The sequence below is a fragment of the Gorilla gorilla genome, chromosome 10, assembly GCF_029281585.2.
Source record: "Gorilla gorilla gorilla isolate KB3781 chromosome 10, NHGRI_mGorGor1-v2.1_pri, whole genome shotgun sequence".
Classification (NCBI taxonomy): domain Eukaryota; kingdom Metazoa; phylum Chordata; class Mammalia; order Primates; family Hominidae; genus Gorilla; species Gorilla gorilla.
The window spans coordinates 57720218-57733103 of NC_073234.2; the positions used below are offsets into that span (position 1 = coordinate 57720218).

At 40.2% G+C, this 12886-nt stretch overlaps 1 protein-coding gene across 1 annotated transcript in view; it reads left to right on the forward strand.

Annotated features, from left to right (window-relative positions):
• The first annotated feature begins 2554 nt into the window (after positions 1 to 2554).
• Positions 2555 to 12886, forward strand: part of ADAMTS20 (ADAM metallopeptidase with thrombospondin type 1 motif 20) — a 197356-nt gene continuing 187024 nt past the window's right edge. The window contains exons 1-2 of the mRNA XM_055358826.1: positions 2555 to 2953; positions 3514 to 3875. Of these exons, the coding sequence (XP_055214801.1) occupies positions 2863 to 2953; positions 3514 to 3875 (453 nt within the window). The 5' untranslated portion in view covers positions 2555 to 2862. The remainder of the gene's footprint in view (positions 2954 to 3513; positions 3876 to 12886) is intronic.

A 12886-nucleotide genomic window follows, 5' to 3' on the forward strand; every position in this document is an offset into this window, starting at 1 on the left:
CACTGGGATCAGGTACCACTTATGAAATTCCTCTGACATACCATTTAACTTACCTATTACCTCCATGAAGCTCAGAGAGATTATATAATTCACTCTGGATTAGCGTCAAGTTAGACCCAAATCTCTTTGGTTTCAAATTTCATACATTTCAAAGAATTCCATAAGTGATAGCTCTAATTATCCATGTGAGGAAATAGTTTGAATTAAATGGCATAGATTAGCTTATTCATGACATTTTCATTAGCAGAGTAGGAAGAAAGAAGAGAGATAATGTGAATATCATAACATTTATAGCTCAGTATAATGAAAAAGCATTTGGAGTCAGAAAGGATTAGTAGAAATCCAGCTTAGATACTGTATGACAATGTAGCATCTATCTTCTATGAAATGAGGAAAACAATACATTTTACTGAACATTGTAAAGATAATAATGATATAGCATACCCACCCCACATACCTTGTCATTTATTTGAAAAATGATGCCGGGCACTGTGGCCCTCGTCTGTAATCCCAGCACTTTGGGAGGCTGAAGAGGGTGGATCATCTGCGGTCAGGAGTTTGAGACCACCCTGACCAACATGGTGAAATCTTGTCTGTACTAAAAATACAAAAATTAGCCAGGCGTGGTGGTGAGTGCCTGTAGTCCCAGCTACTAGGGAGGCTGAGACAGGAAAATTGCTTAAATCCAGGAGGTGGAGGTTGCAGTGAGCCGAAATCGTGCCACTGCCCTCCACCTTGGGTGACAGAGTGAGACTCCATCTCAAAAAAAAAAAAAAAAAAAAAAGGAAAAAGGAAAAAGAAAAAAAAAATCCCTCGCCCCATTCTTAGAGCAAGCTGAAAATCAAATGCTTGATTGTAAATACTGCCCTGAGTTACAAACATTCAGTGATGGAAATGAAATATCAAATTTTCCCTGTAGTCAGCAATGAGATCGCCAATTAAACAGGTGCAGTTCTATTTTCTGGTATTTGTAGGAGAGAAGGTATGACTCCTAATGTGAAGACACATTCAGAGCTGCAATGTAATTAAAATGACTCAATTATAATGTACTGAAGGTAACCACTAAATAGACAGATGTGAGTAAAGTCCATTTTTGTTTTGTTGAGAATAATACTATGTTTAGCTTAGGAAAAAAATCCTAATACTATGTTTAGCTTAGGAAAAAAATCCCACCAGAAGTCTATAATTCTTTGGTGAATGAAATGTCACCATTTCATTCATTGTGAGAAAAGAGTACAAAAGAAGGGGAATGATTATGGAAGAATTACTATCACCAAGCTGGGTGATTTCCTTGGGAGATGTAAGATTAAACCCTCCTTCATTGAACAAGATTGTTCCACATTTGTGGTGAACAACAGATGACCAAGTGTATGATATAAAAGCGAAGAGGCATGCCATCAGAGGTCAATTCAAAGAGTGCAGCATTTCCATTGTTGAGAGCTCAGAGGAGGTAGAGCAGTCAGGAACTAAATTAAAAGTGTTTTCCATTGTGTGTGTGAAGATTTACTCATATACTCCTTTCCTTTTTTTCTTATATTCTTTCTCTCCCCTGGTTGGATTTCAAGACAATCTGACTACTCCCACCCCCTTTGCTTTCATACTGGATATACAGAAAAGTAATTATGTAACCTGCAAATCAAACAGGTGGATTTGAGAAATGAGAAATCGTACTAAAATAATTGCTTTCGGCTACCACTGGGGTGTATTCAGTTTAACAGACACCTGGGGACAACCGGATTCAGAGCCACAGTAATTGTAGAGGAGGATAATTGTGAATATACGGGATTATTTGTATACTATAAACAAAGTGTATATGAATACTGTGGAACTAACGGCAAAAACTCTCGCAGGCAGGGCAGATCCAAGTTTTTTGGGTCTTGACGTTTATATAATTTTGGAGGGCTCTTGATACAAAATTAAGTACAAATATGAATATTAAAAGAAGAAAAATAAACCACAGTAAGTTACTAAAACTTTGGAGACTCAGATCCTTTTCTGAATTTATTTCGGCAATTGTCAGAAGTGCTTGTGTGCAAACTCGGCTTCCTTGCCCCACCTATGGCACTCAACTCCCGGCAACTCCCAGCACACAAAGGGGCCCATGCAAGTGAGGCCCGGTCACTGAACTTCACTGGTAGCATCCTCTGCCTACAAGAACTTCCGTTGTAGCTTATTTTATTTTGTTTGAGAAGCCTAAAAGTACCGTAAAACATAAAAAACAGAAACGTTCTATCTGATGCTTGTCATTTCATCTAAGAGCTCAAAACCCTAGGCACCTTTCACGTACGCGGGTGCTTGCATCTCGCTGGGTTTCATAGGTCCAGAGTTGGTGCCCAGCCGGGCCTTGGGGCTACTCAGCAAGTTGCGCGCCCACTGGGGCAGCAGAAGGGTACCGCAGTCCCCTTGCGGCTGAGTGGAGAAGGGAGGGGGCTGCGCGGGGAAAAGCGAGCAGGGGCCGCGCCTCCCGCTGATTGGCCGGGAACAGCCCATAGGGGCGGGCTCTCCGCGGCGCTCGCCGGTCCGGGGTGGCTATATTGGCACCATTCCTGCTAGGTCGAGTTGCTTCCCCGCGCCGAGCTGAACCTGAGCAGAGAGCTTCTGAGGGCAGTGCGGGCGCAGGAAGGGGAGTGAGGCTGCAGTGCGATGAAGCAGCGGCTCAGCGAGCGGAGACAGGCGGTGTGGCTGGACCAGCCGGCCCAGGGCCCGCGCTGCTGTTCCCTAGGCTGCTGAGGCGCGGAGAGCGGCGGCCGGCGCGGAGAGCAGCGGGCGAGAGGGAGGAGAGGGATCGGAGCGCGAGGGAAGCCGGCTTGGCTGCCGGCGGCTCTGGTGGGCCTCCCCGATCGGGGTCCCCAGGGTGGAACCATGTGGGTGGCCAAGTGGCTGACTGGGCTGCTCTACCATCTCTCGCTCTTCATCACCAGGTCTTGGGAAGTTCACTTCCACCCCAGGCAAGGTAAAGTCACCGCGAGACGCCTTCAGCGGCGAAGTGGGGGCGCGGGGCCCGAGTGGGACATGCAGGTCGAGGGGACGAGTGGCTCAGCCCGTTGGGGAACGCTGGCCCTGCTGGAGCTCCCGGGACTCCCGGACCAGTCAGCCCGAGAGGTCGCGACTGCGCCGGGTTTCGAGGAATCGCGCGCGCCTAAGACGCATCGCACTCCCAGGACCACTCGGCGGGGGCGCAAGGGGCAGGGGGTCGCTTGCACCCGGAGGGAACGAGTTGGCGGCTGCGGGGAGGTTAGGAGGTACTGGGGAAGGAAGTGGGTTGCTTAGGGCCATTAGTGGTAGGGTCTTTGCTTGGGGAGGGTAGGGCAAGTTGGGGGTGTGGGAAAGCAGAGCACTAACAGTCCCAGTGCACGTGTGTGTGTGTGCGTGCGCATCAGCATGTGTGCATTTGTCATGTCCCTGGCTGTACTGGGACCTGGGACCTTTAGCGGGGACGTTTGGTGGAAGAAGTTTAGAGTTGGACAATGAGGAACGCGTGGGAGCTCACTGGTCCTGTCGCTGTGGTTGCAGAAGCCCTGGTGAGGACACTGACCTCCTACGAAGTAGTGATTCCCGAGCGGGTCAATGAATTTGGAGAAGTGTTCCCTCAGAGCCACCACTTCAGCCGGCAGAAACGCAGCTCCGAGGCGCTGGAACCCATGCCGTTCCGAACCCACTATCGCTTCACTGCCTACGGGCAGCTCTTCCAGCTGAACCTGACCGCCGATGCATCCTTTCTGGCCGCCGGCTACACCGAGGTGCACTTGGGAACCCCGGAGCGCGGGGCCTGGGAGAGCGACGCAGGGCCCTCAGACCTGCGCCACTGCTTCTACCGCGGCCAGGTCAACTCACAGGAGGATTACAAGGCCGTCGTCAGCTTATGCGGAGGCCTGGTGAGTGTCCTCGGGTCCCTTGGCATTTTCTTGGGATCCAGGCAAGGGCTACATTCAGCGAACGGGGCCTTGGGTTTTCGAGTTGGTGGCTGATGACCCTGGAGTTCAGGTTGGGCTACAAGAAGGATTAACACCAAGCCAGAGGCAACTCCTTCGGAAGGCTCTCGTGGCAGGATGAGCAGGTCTCTGCCTGCTGGGCAAAACCGACCCTCTGTGCAACGCTGATGAAAGATGCTCTTTCATCATCCCTGGAGTGGTGATCAGGGAGTGGCCTGTGGGACCACTGTTACAATGGAGTGTGGTTTCCGAATGGAGGGCAGGCTGTTTGACTCAGATGTACCCTTTCGTGGTCCTATTGAGGCAGAATCCCCTGGATTTACTTAGATAAGTTTGTTTCTGGAATTTGATAGAAGGAAAGGAGAATGAATATACATAAAATGAAATGGCTCCCACTGGCAAGGTCTGAATAGGAAAAGTTCATTTTGTTGATGGTATGGGGATGGCCTGTGAAGTAGAGTAGGGAAGAGGTTGAACCTGTTTAAAATGCATCATACATGAAAACAGTCTACCTACAGAGATCTATTGGTTATGTCTATTATATTTTTGTGGTGGTAATCAGTTGACACATAGCTACACCAACCATAATGTGATATAAAAGTATTATTTTATTGGTGATAAAGCCACAATGTCTGTGGTTTCACCTACCTTCATACTTGAAGGAAATGCTCAGTATCAGAGGTTGGTGAAAATAAAGATGTAACTTTTTTCCATCCAAGTTCCTGGAACCCCAGGGTAAGGACAGTTGTTTTAAAACACATATAGGCTCACTCCATCAGTAACTCCTCTGACAAATACATATTCAAGAAAAAACAAGAACTAGGAATTTGGTTACAGGATTCTACAGTTCCTAAGTATCTAGCTTTTGTTTAGCAGATACATACTTTTACAAAAGATACTTCTGGAAGGTGTTCAAAGATATTTTTAGAACATCAACACTGTTTATTCTTTGATTAAATAAAAAATTGATAACATTTCTCTGCAGTTCAAATGTAATACTCCTTTAGCTTAACTGATTTAAGATGTCTTCCTGGATGTGAGCTCTTTTTCAAGTGATTATCTTGAGTTGTTTTTTACATGAAATGGCTAGAACCATTTCCTTTCTTTCTTCCATGTAAAATACTTGCAACATCACAATGGCAGAATCACACTCTAATATTTACATAGCCACCTATACTTCAAAGGATAAAAAATTCTCCTTCTAAAACCTTTCTAAAATAATGTTTAGTTTGTCTGGAAAATCCTAGACTTGCTACCACAAATTTGTCATGGTCATTATGTTTTCTCATGGAAAAGCATTCCAGATGGGAAGGCATTATAGGGAATGCTGTTTCTGCTCATTTTGATTCATAATGTTGATGTAGTTAAATTATTATTCAGTATCCTTTTTAAAAATTTTTAATTTTTGTGGGTACATAGTAGGTATATATATTTATGATCAATATCCTCTTTTTGAATTCAGAAAGCAGTTAAAGATTTTTGAGTCATAACTTTCTAGTCACTGTGTCATTCTGGATACAGTTGCCCAAGTCATCATCATACTTTTTTTGTTTTATAACCTAGTTCATTTTATTAACATATCTAAAAATTAATATTAAGTTTTTATAATGTTACGTGTGAAGATTTATTATTTCCTCATTTATGTGGATAATTTAATGTATTATACAATATATTATGTGTAAGTTAATCAGCAATGTTTATCTTCTTTAGCAATGTACTCATTAATCAAAAATGAAATCGATCATTTATGTTATATAAATTTTATAATAAAACATTCAGAAAAAAATTATTTAATTTAGTTGAGGGATTACTAGAAATTACAAACAAATAAAATGATTTGTTCTGAATGTTCTTTTACTAAATTTTTGAAGAGGAAAAATCACCTATAGGAGTCATACTTTCAATGGCAAGTAAATAATCCCATTTATGTACTTTGCTTTTGATAATTTATTGATATTATCAGAAGTAGTTGATAAAACATTTAAACATTTCTTTTCATACATCCATAACTTAGCTTTATTTTACATAATTTCTCTGTATTTGCATAAGGCTTAGTTGCATACTTCAATCATTGTAGAGACAGAAATTTTCCAGTAACATTGGAAATAACTAGAGGTATCAAGATCTACATTTTTTTCAGTAGTGTGATCATAATCAATTGTAAGTCTAAATTACTGATGAGATTAGTGACTTTTTAAAAATTTTGCATTTTTTTATATTAGCACTAAAATGGATATTAGCTACCTATTTATGTTTACATATATTTATTTCTACACTGACTCTACGATTAAATTTCTTTGGATTAATAATAGTTTCATCAAATAATAGAACCTGGTAGATTTTAGAATCCATTTGTAGTTATACCAGATTCCCCTTTTTAGTCTCAGATCAGCCTTTAGTCTTTGTATCTAGGTAAATTGTAGTATCCGAAACCCGGACCAGATGAATTGTTTGCGGATCAATGTTGATACAAAGCTTGGGAATTCAGTAATGCTAACCTGATGGCCCTGCTCCTACTTGCTTCCTAGTTTATCTTTGTCACCTTGTGTACTTGATATCTGACTTTGGCCTCTCAGTCCATTAAACATTAAGGTTGAAATTTGCTGAAGGATTCTCAGAGCTAGTCTTATTAATTTAGAGATGTTCTCTTCTTTTTCTAGTTGCTTTTTGCTTTACTTTAGTTTTGCTTTTAATCATGAATGGATGTTGTAGTTTATTAAATGTTTTTCCTGAATATATTGAAATGAGCATCCAATTTCATTTCTTTTTCTGCTAATGAGTGCTGTTTCATATATTGGTGGATTCAAGAATTCATTGACCATTGATAGAAACTGACTATATACAGGGTCATAAAGTGTTATGAGGTCTTTGTATTGTTTGGGAGAGGGGTGAGGAAATTGTACCATCCTTCAGTTCCTCAAGTGTCTGATGATGTTCTTTGTGCCATAGTTTCATTGCACTTTTCTGTTAACAGCAGCTGATTTCTGGGCCTGAGAACTTATGGCCTTTTTTCTCCTTGTTCAGTGAGAGCTCACTGGTCTTGACTCATCCTCCTCTGGGCTCTCACTAGTTCTGTATATCCCTCTGAATTCTGGCTATAATATCCATTTGATTTCTTGTCTCAGTGATTCATTGTGCAGCCTTCAAATACAAAGTCCTGCTGCGTCACCTTCTCCAGGTAAACTGGTTTGGTGATGCTATTGCTCTTCTTGCAGACTCCTCTAAGGGCCTGAAGCCCTCTATGGCATTTGAGAGTCAAGAGGGATTCAGTTCCTCTCTTTGTCAAACTCTTCTACACCTCTAAATTTGATGTGTGTAGGGAACCCTTTCAGAGGGTTCCTCCCTTGAGTCCCACATAGTCAGCACCCTGGAACACCTCTTTGGGCAGTCCCTTTGAACAATGCAATATGCCTTCTGTTTCTGGGATTTTAAACCCCCAGTGGAGAAGTTAATGTACATACATCTTACCATCTGTTTTCTTTGCCTCCATTGCCTTTTTTTCCCCCCAGTATCTACTGAGTTCCATTTTCACATCTCATTTAATTGACCTTTTGCCTTTCCGTCTTCCCAACTGAGGTAGACTCTCTCCTTCCCTTCTCTGGTGGCAGCAAATGTGGCTTTTAGAGAAAAAGAATGAAAAACAAATCAAATTAATATTTTCAAAATATCTCTGTATAACCATTTGTTAAAGTTGACACCCCAATGTATTTATTGATTCTGTTTAGTTGTTAGTTTTGAATTAACCCCAAACATGTGAACTAATACTTTCTTTTAATTTCTATATGGTTAAATTTCCCCCACTTTTTGAAGTTTTGGTATTTATGTTTTTCTCTGAACCATAACTAGTATTGTTTAGTTTTTTTCGTAAGTATTTTGAGCCCAAGAACCAGAAGAGTCTAAGAGTCTGGCAGAAATTTTCTTTGTTTAACATGTATATAATTCTTGCTTTTCTAATCTTTTCTTCTCTATAATTTTTATTTTCCATAAGTGTAAGTATTTATTCATCCCATAATTCCAACATTTCTGAATAGAGATTTATTTATACATTTCCAAGATCTATAAAAAGTATAAAAACGGAACTGAATCATAAAATTATCTATAAGTAATGTAATGGCTAATCAAACTCTATGTTTTTAATCCATTGATAGGCTATCTAATAGCATGTATAGTTACCAGGACTTAATATCCCTGTATCCAACTCTAAACTTCTTTTTTATGGTCGTATTATTTATCATCTCATAATGTTGATAAATACTCTTGCCAAAGTATTTAGAGATCAGTATTTAATAAGTTGGCATATACTTGTCAGGATGGAATTGACAAACTTTACACAGGCTGTTTCTGACAATCCCTCATGCTTCTGGTAGCCCTTTTCTCATATTACCTAGGGTGTTCATGTCTTCCCAAGGTCCTCAGGGATTAACTCAACTGCCTAGACAGTTAACTTCACTATTTCTTGGTGGGATTTGAGGCAATGCAGTCTTTCTGGTTGAAGGAAACAGTTTCCAGATGTCATAAAACCAGACATTGCATCTGACTTATACATGGAGTAGAGCTTGTCATGGCTGTGTGTACTTTTGAAGTTTCTCACATGAACCATTCTGCAACATGTCAAGCATTACCTCTCTGATGACTGATTATTGAGTTGCTCTAGTAACTTCTTGTTCAGACAGGAAATAAAAATATAGAAACTATCAATAGTGTTTTTACTGTTTTTTGTGTATTCTGGCAAAATTTTAGTTTTATTATTTTCCAAACTTTCTATTTTCCCAGAACTAATATAGCCTTGGATTATTACACATGCCATTCTGTATTCATATTTTTTCTTATTGGGAAAACTAGTAAGAACCTCTTTTGGCTATTCATGTATTTGCTGCAATACTAGTCAAACAGCAGTACGGAAAATTTCTTATGCTGTTCTTTTAACATTCTAGTGTGTGTTAGTCCAGGTCTTTCAAGAGACAGATGCAAAGATAAGATTTTAGTTAGGGGAAGTGTCTGTGTTAGAGAAACTAAGGAGAGAGCTGGGAGAGCTATGTAAGAGCTTATGTAAGAAAAAAAGGCTTACATAGGAAAAAAAAGGATGAGAATGTTGGGTAGTAGCATCCTAGGCTGCTGGGCAGTCCAAGCAAGGTTGAGCAAAGCCGTCCTTGAGCCAGACTTGGCCAGAACAAGAGTCTATGGCTCTCGAGAACAGGTCTGCCATGATATCCCTACCATACTCAGTTACTGACAGGGAGAAGTCCTTGGGAGCTATGGCCAGGGTGCAAACACTGTGATGGATTTCAAAGTGCCCTTGCTAAAGTAGACAACATAAAAAGTGCTATGTAAACTTTGAGGAATGAAATAATTAAGGAAGGAGTGATTAAGAGAGTTGTGAGACCTCTGCTGGGCAAGACTTCTCAACTGGACTTTGAGGAATGAATGAACATGGATATGAAAATTCAAGGACTTCTCGTGGATCTGTGCAGCTGAAAAACAGGGTAGATTGGGTAGTGAGAGTTTAAGGCCAAGGAATTGGATTGTTAAGGTCCTGAAATGCATTGTAAAGGAGTGAGGATTTGAACAGTATGTGGTAGGTTTGTTCAATGTATTAGGAGGCACATCTCCTCTTATGCAACATTGTGCAGGGTACAGGGGAGGCAGTGAGTCACTGAGAAGACCTGTGTTGTAGTCTATTACCCTACTGTGGGTAAGGAAGAGAGGCTATTTAAAGTAATGTTGCAGTGGGGAAGGAGAAGAGTGGGTACCTATGGAACGTATGCTACAGCAGACCAGTGCTTCCTTGCTGGGAGCAGTTTTGTCCCCCAGAAGACATTTGGCAATGTCTGGAGACAATTTTTATTGTTGCAACTGTGGGTTCATTGAGATGAGCATGCTACTGGCAGAGCATGGGTAGAGGCCAGCAATATCCCACAATGCACAGCACAGCCCCCTACAACAAAGAATTATCAAGCTGTCCATAGTGCTGACGTGGAGCAGCCTTGCAGGAGACCCCTTAGAATTCTGGAGCATTGGTGAAGGAGACCAAAAAGGTTTTAATGACTCTGGTTATAATGACTGAATGATCTTGTGGCTGTTAACCAAAAACGGCAATGACAGAAGTGGCAAGAAAGGTAATTATTCTGGAGACACTTGTTTGATTCTATCACATATTTACTCTAATCTTCATAATTGCTGGAATTTATATTTGCTCTTCTCTCTGTATAGAATGTCCTTTCCCTCAACCTCCTAACTATCCTTCCTGATCCATTTTGAGCTGCCTTCCTTTTCCCCTGATCTTCTCTTGGCAAAATTGACCAGGGCGTCCTTGTTGTACCAGTTGACGTTTTATGCATGTGTACTCTCATTACATATTAAATTAAAGCTATGTGTCTGCATTTCTATTTCATTTATAGAATTAGAAGGTAGAAATGATAGTCATATTTCTTTTAGCACCTAATATAACATATAGAATTGCTCAATACATGTATTATGAGTAAGATAAGCAGCTAACTTTTATTTATGTATGCCAAATATTTAGCTAGCTCATCTTTACCTCAGTCATTCGATGCAGGAAAATTACTTTACCAATTTTAGTTAAAGTGCTTGGGCACATTTAAGAAATTTTGTATTGACTAAATCTTTTCCGACGATACCTAAGTTGATTGTGTTCTATTTATTAGTTCATTCATTTGAGCTTACATCACATCCTTGTTTTTTGTGGATTTATTTCTGTTGCAATTATTGTAATTACTGTTTTCTATGAAATATATTTAAGCTGTCCAACTCATACTAATATGCAGAGGAAGAAACACATTGTTCATTTTTTTTCAGCAAATATTTATCAGTCATTTATTACCTAACAGCCACTATTAGGTTTTGGTGGTACAGTTATGTGTTTTCTATTTGAAAAATATTGTTTATTAATTACAAATATATTTATGAGCTATATAATTTACAACTATAGTAAGAGCATGGAGAAGGTATACTGGATCTTGACTTTCTCAGCCCAAAGGTGATGCAAACCAATTTTATGTATATTCTATTGAGGAGAACTAGTTGCCTGGTTCTACCTAGATGTAAAAAAGACTGGAGAAAATGAGAGGCATTGATTTTTCCTAGGAGAAAGAAAGAACACCCATATTGGTGATCACCAATAATCTTTATTACAGGCTGCCCTTCTGTTCACCAAACAGATCACACATCAAACATACTCATTTTGTCTATAGGGAGAAAACTCAAAGTTCCCACAGGGGCACTGACTCTGGCTCAATGTCCAGGATCTCTGGATAATGCAGTCTTCTCCATAAAGTCAAGATGTGGCTCTTTGCAGCTTGGAAAAATATGAATTAAAAAGATAAATTATCTTCAGCTACCAGCCAAGTATACAGCATGACCAGCATGACTGCAACCCTAACCCCAACTTGCTACAGAAAGAAGAATAGGAGACACCTAGTAGTCACTGATATTTAGCAGTTTTTGACTCCTGAAGAGGAAGTGTGGAGACTCACTACTGTGGAAGGAGGGGAGCTCCTTGATTACTTTTCTTTCTTTTTTTTCCTTTGAGACAAGACCTTGCTCTGTTGCCCAGGATGGAGTGCAATGGCATGATAATAATTCACTGCAGCCTTGAACTCTTGGGCTCAAATACTTCTGATTCAGCCTTCCAAGTGTCTGGGAACTACAGGCACACCCCCCCCCCCACACCTGACCAGTTTTTTTTTTTCTTTTTTAAACTTTTTAGTAGAGATGGTGTTCCCCTATGTTGACCAGACTGGTCTTGAACTCCTGGCCTCAAGCAGCATTCCTGCCTCAGCCTCCCAAAGTGCTGGGATTACAGGCATGAGCCAAGTGCCCAGCCCTTGGTTTTGGCTGGGATCCTTGGACCTCAATTGCCCAGATCCTTGGTTCTACCTTCTGGAACGGTCTTGTCCATCTTCCTCCATGGCCACATCTAAAATGGGCTCTCAGGAGGATGTTGTCTTGGGGGAGCTTCAAGAATGCTGGGGTAATTCTGAAAGCCTATAGGTTATTTTACAAAGAACTTCGTCAAAGGCTTTTTCAGTCCAGGCTAGTGTTTTCTTTGACAGTATAATCCCTCTAAAACTTAGTTGGCTTCTGACAGCAGATCAAGTTTTGATAATTGTTTCAAGTTAGTTTTCTGTGACAGTTGCCAAAGCCTAAAAGGCATTTATTTTAAATCTTTTAATGCCAAGAACTTATTATAGGGAAAAACTAAATTTTGAATTCTCACTTTACTGGTAAACCAAATAAAATTTCAACCGTACTAAAGTAAAAGAAAATGACACTATATTGTAATTTTTAGATAGGGAAAAATACAAGAAATAACAAATAAAAAAAAAAAACCAATAGATTGGCCCAAATGATAATTGAAGAGTTCCATGTCAAAATAATTGTAAAAAAATTTAAAAATAAACTAGGAAAATATACGCTACAAATATTACAGGTGGTCTGGCATATGTATGGCATATGTCCCTCTAGATATTATATGTATTTTTATGTTTGTTTTAAAGTAATATTGCTTTAGAATATTTTGACAATATATCATGAGTATGTTTCCATTATAGACCTACAAAATAGTTTTTAATGATTTCTTATTATTTTAAATTTCTCATTGTTATGATTTTTGATTTCATATTTTCACGGATATCTTGGAGACAGTTTGGGAGAGGCCATCTGAGGACCACTATGCAGACCCCACAAGAACGTGGCCATTTCTTTGACAGTTCTTTCCTCTTTTTAATTAGTTCATATGACTTCATAACACCTCAGTGCCCACAAGAATGAGAAATATTACAGAATTTGCTCCATGTTATCAAGGCTGCTGGGGCACACTATTTGAACTTGTGTCTTTTGGATACATAAAACTTGGGTAGATGAGTCCAGTCTTTGTTTTATTTTCTTGATTTGAATAGGCCAGGACTTGGCAGGAGACCAGTCCCTTTTAAAAA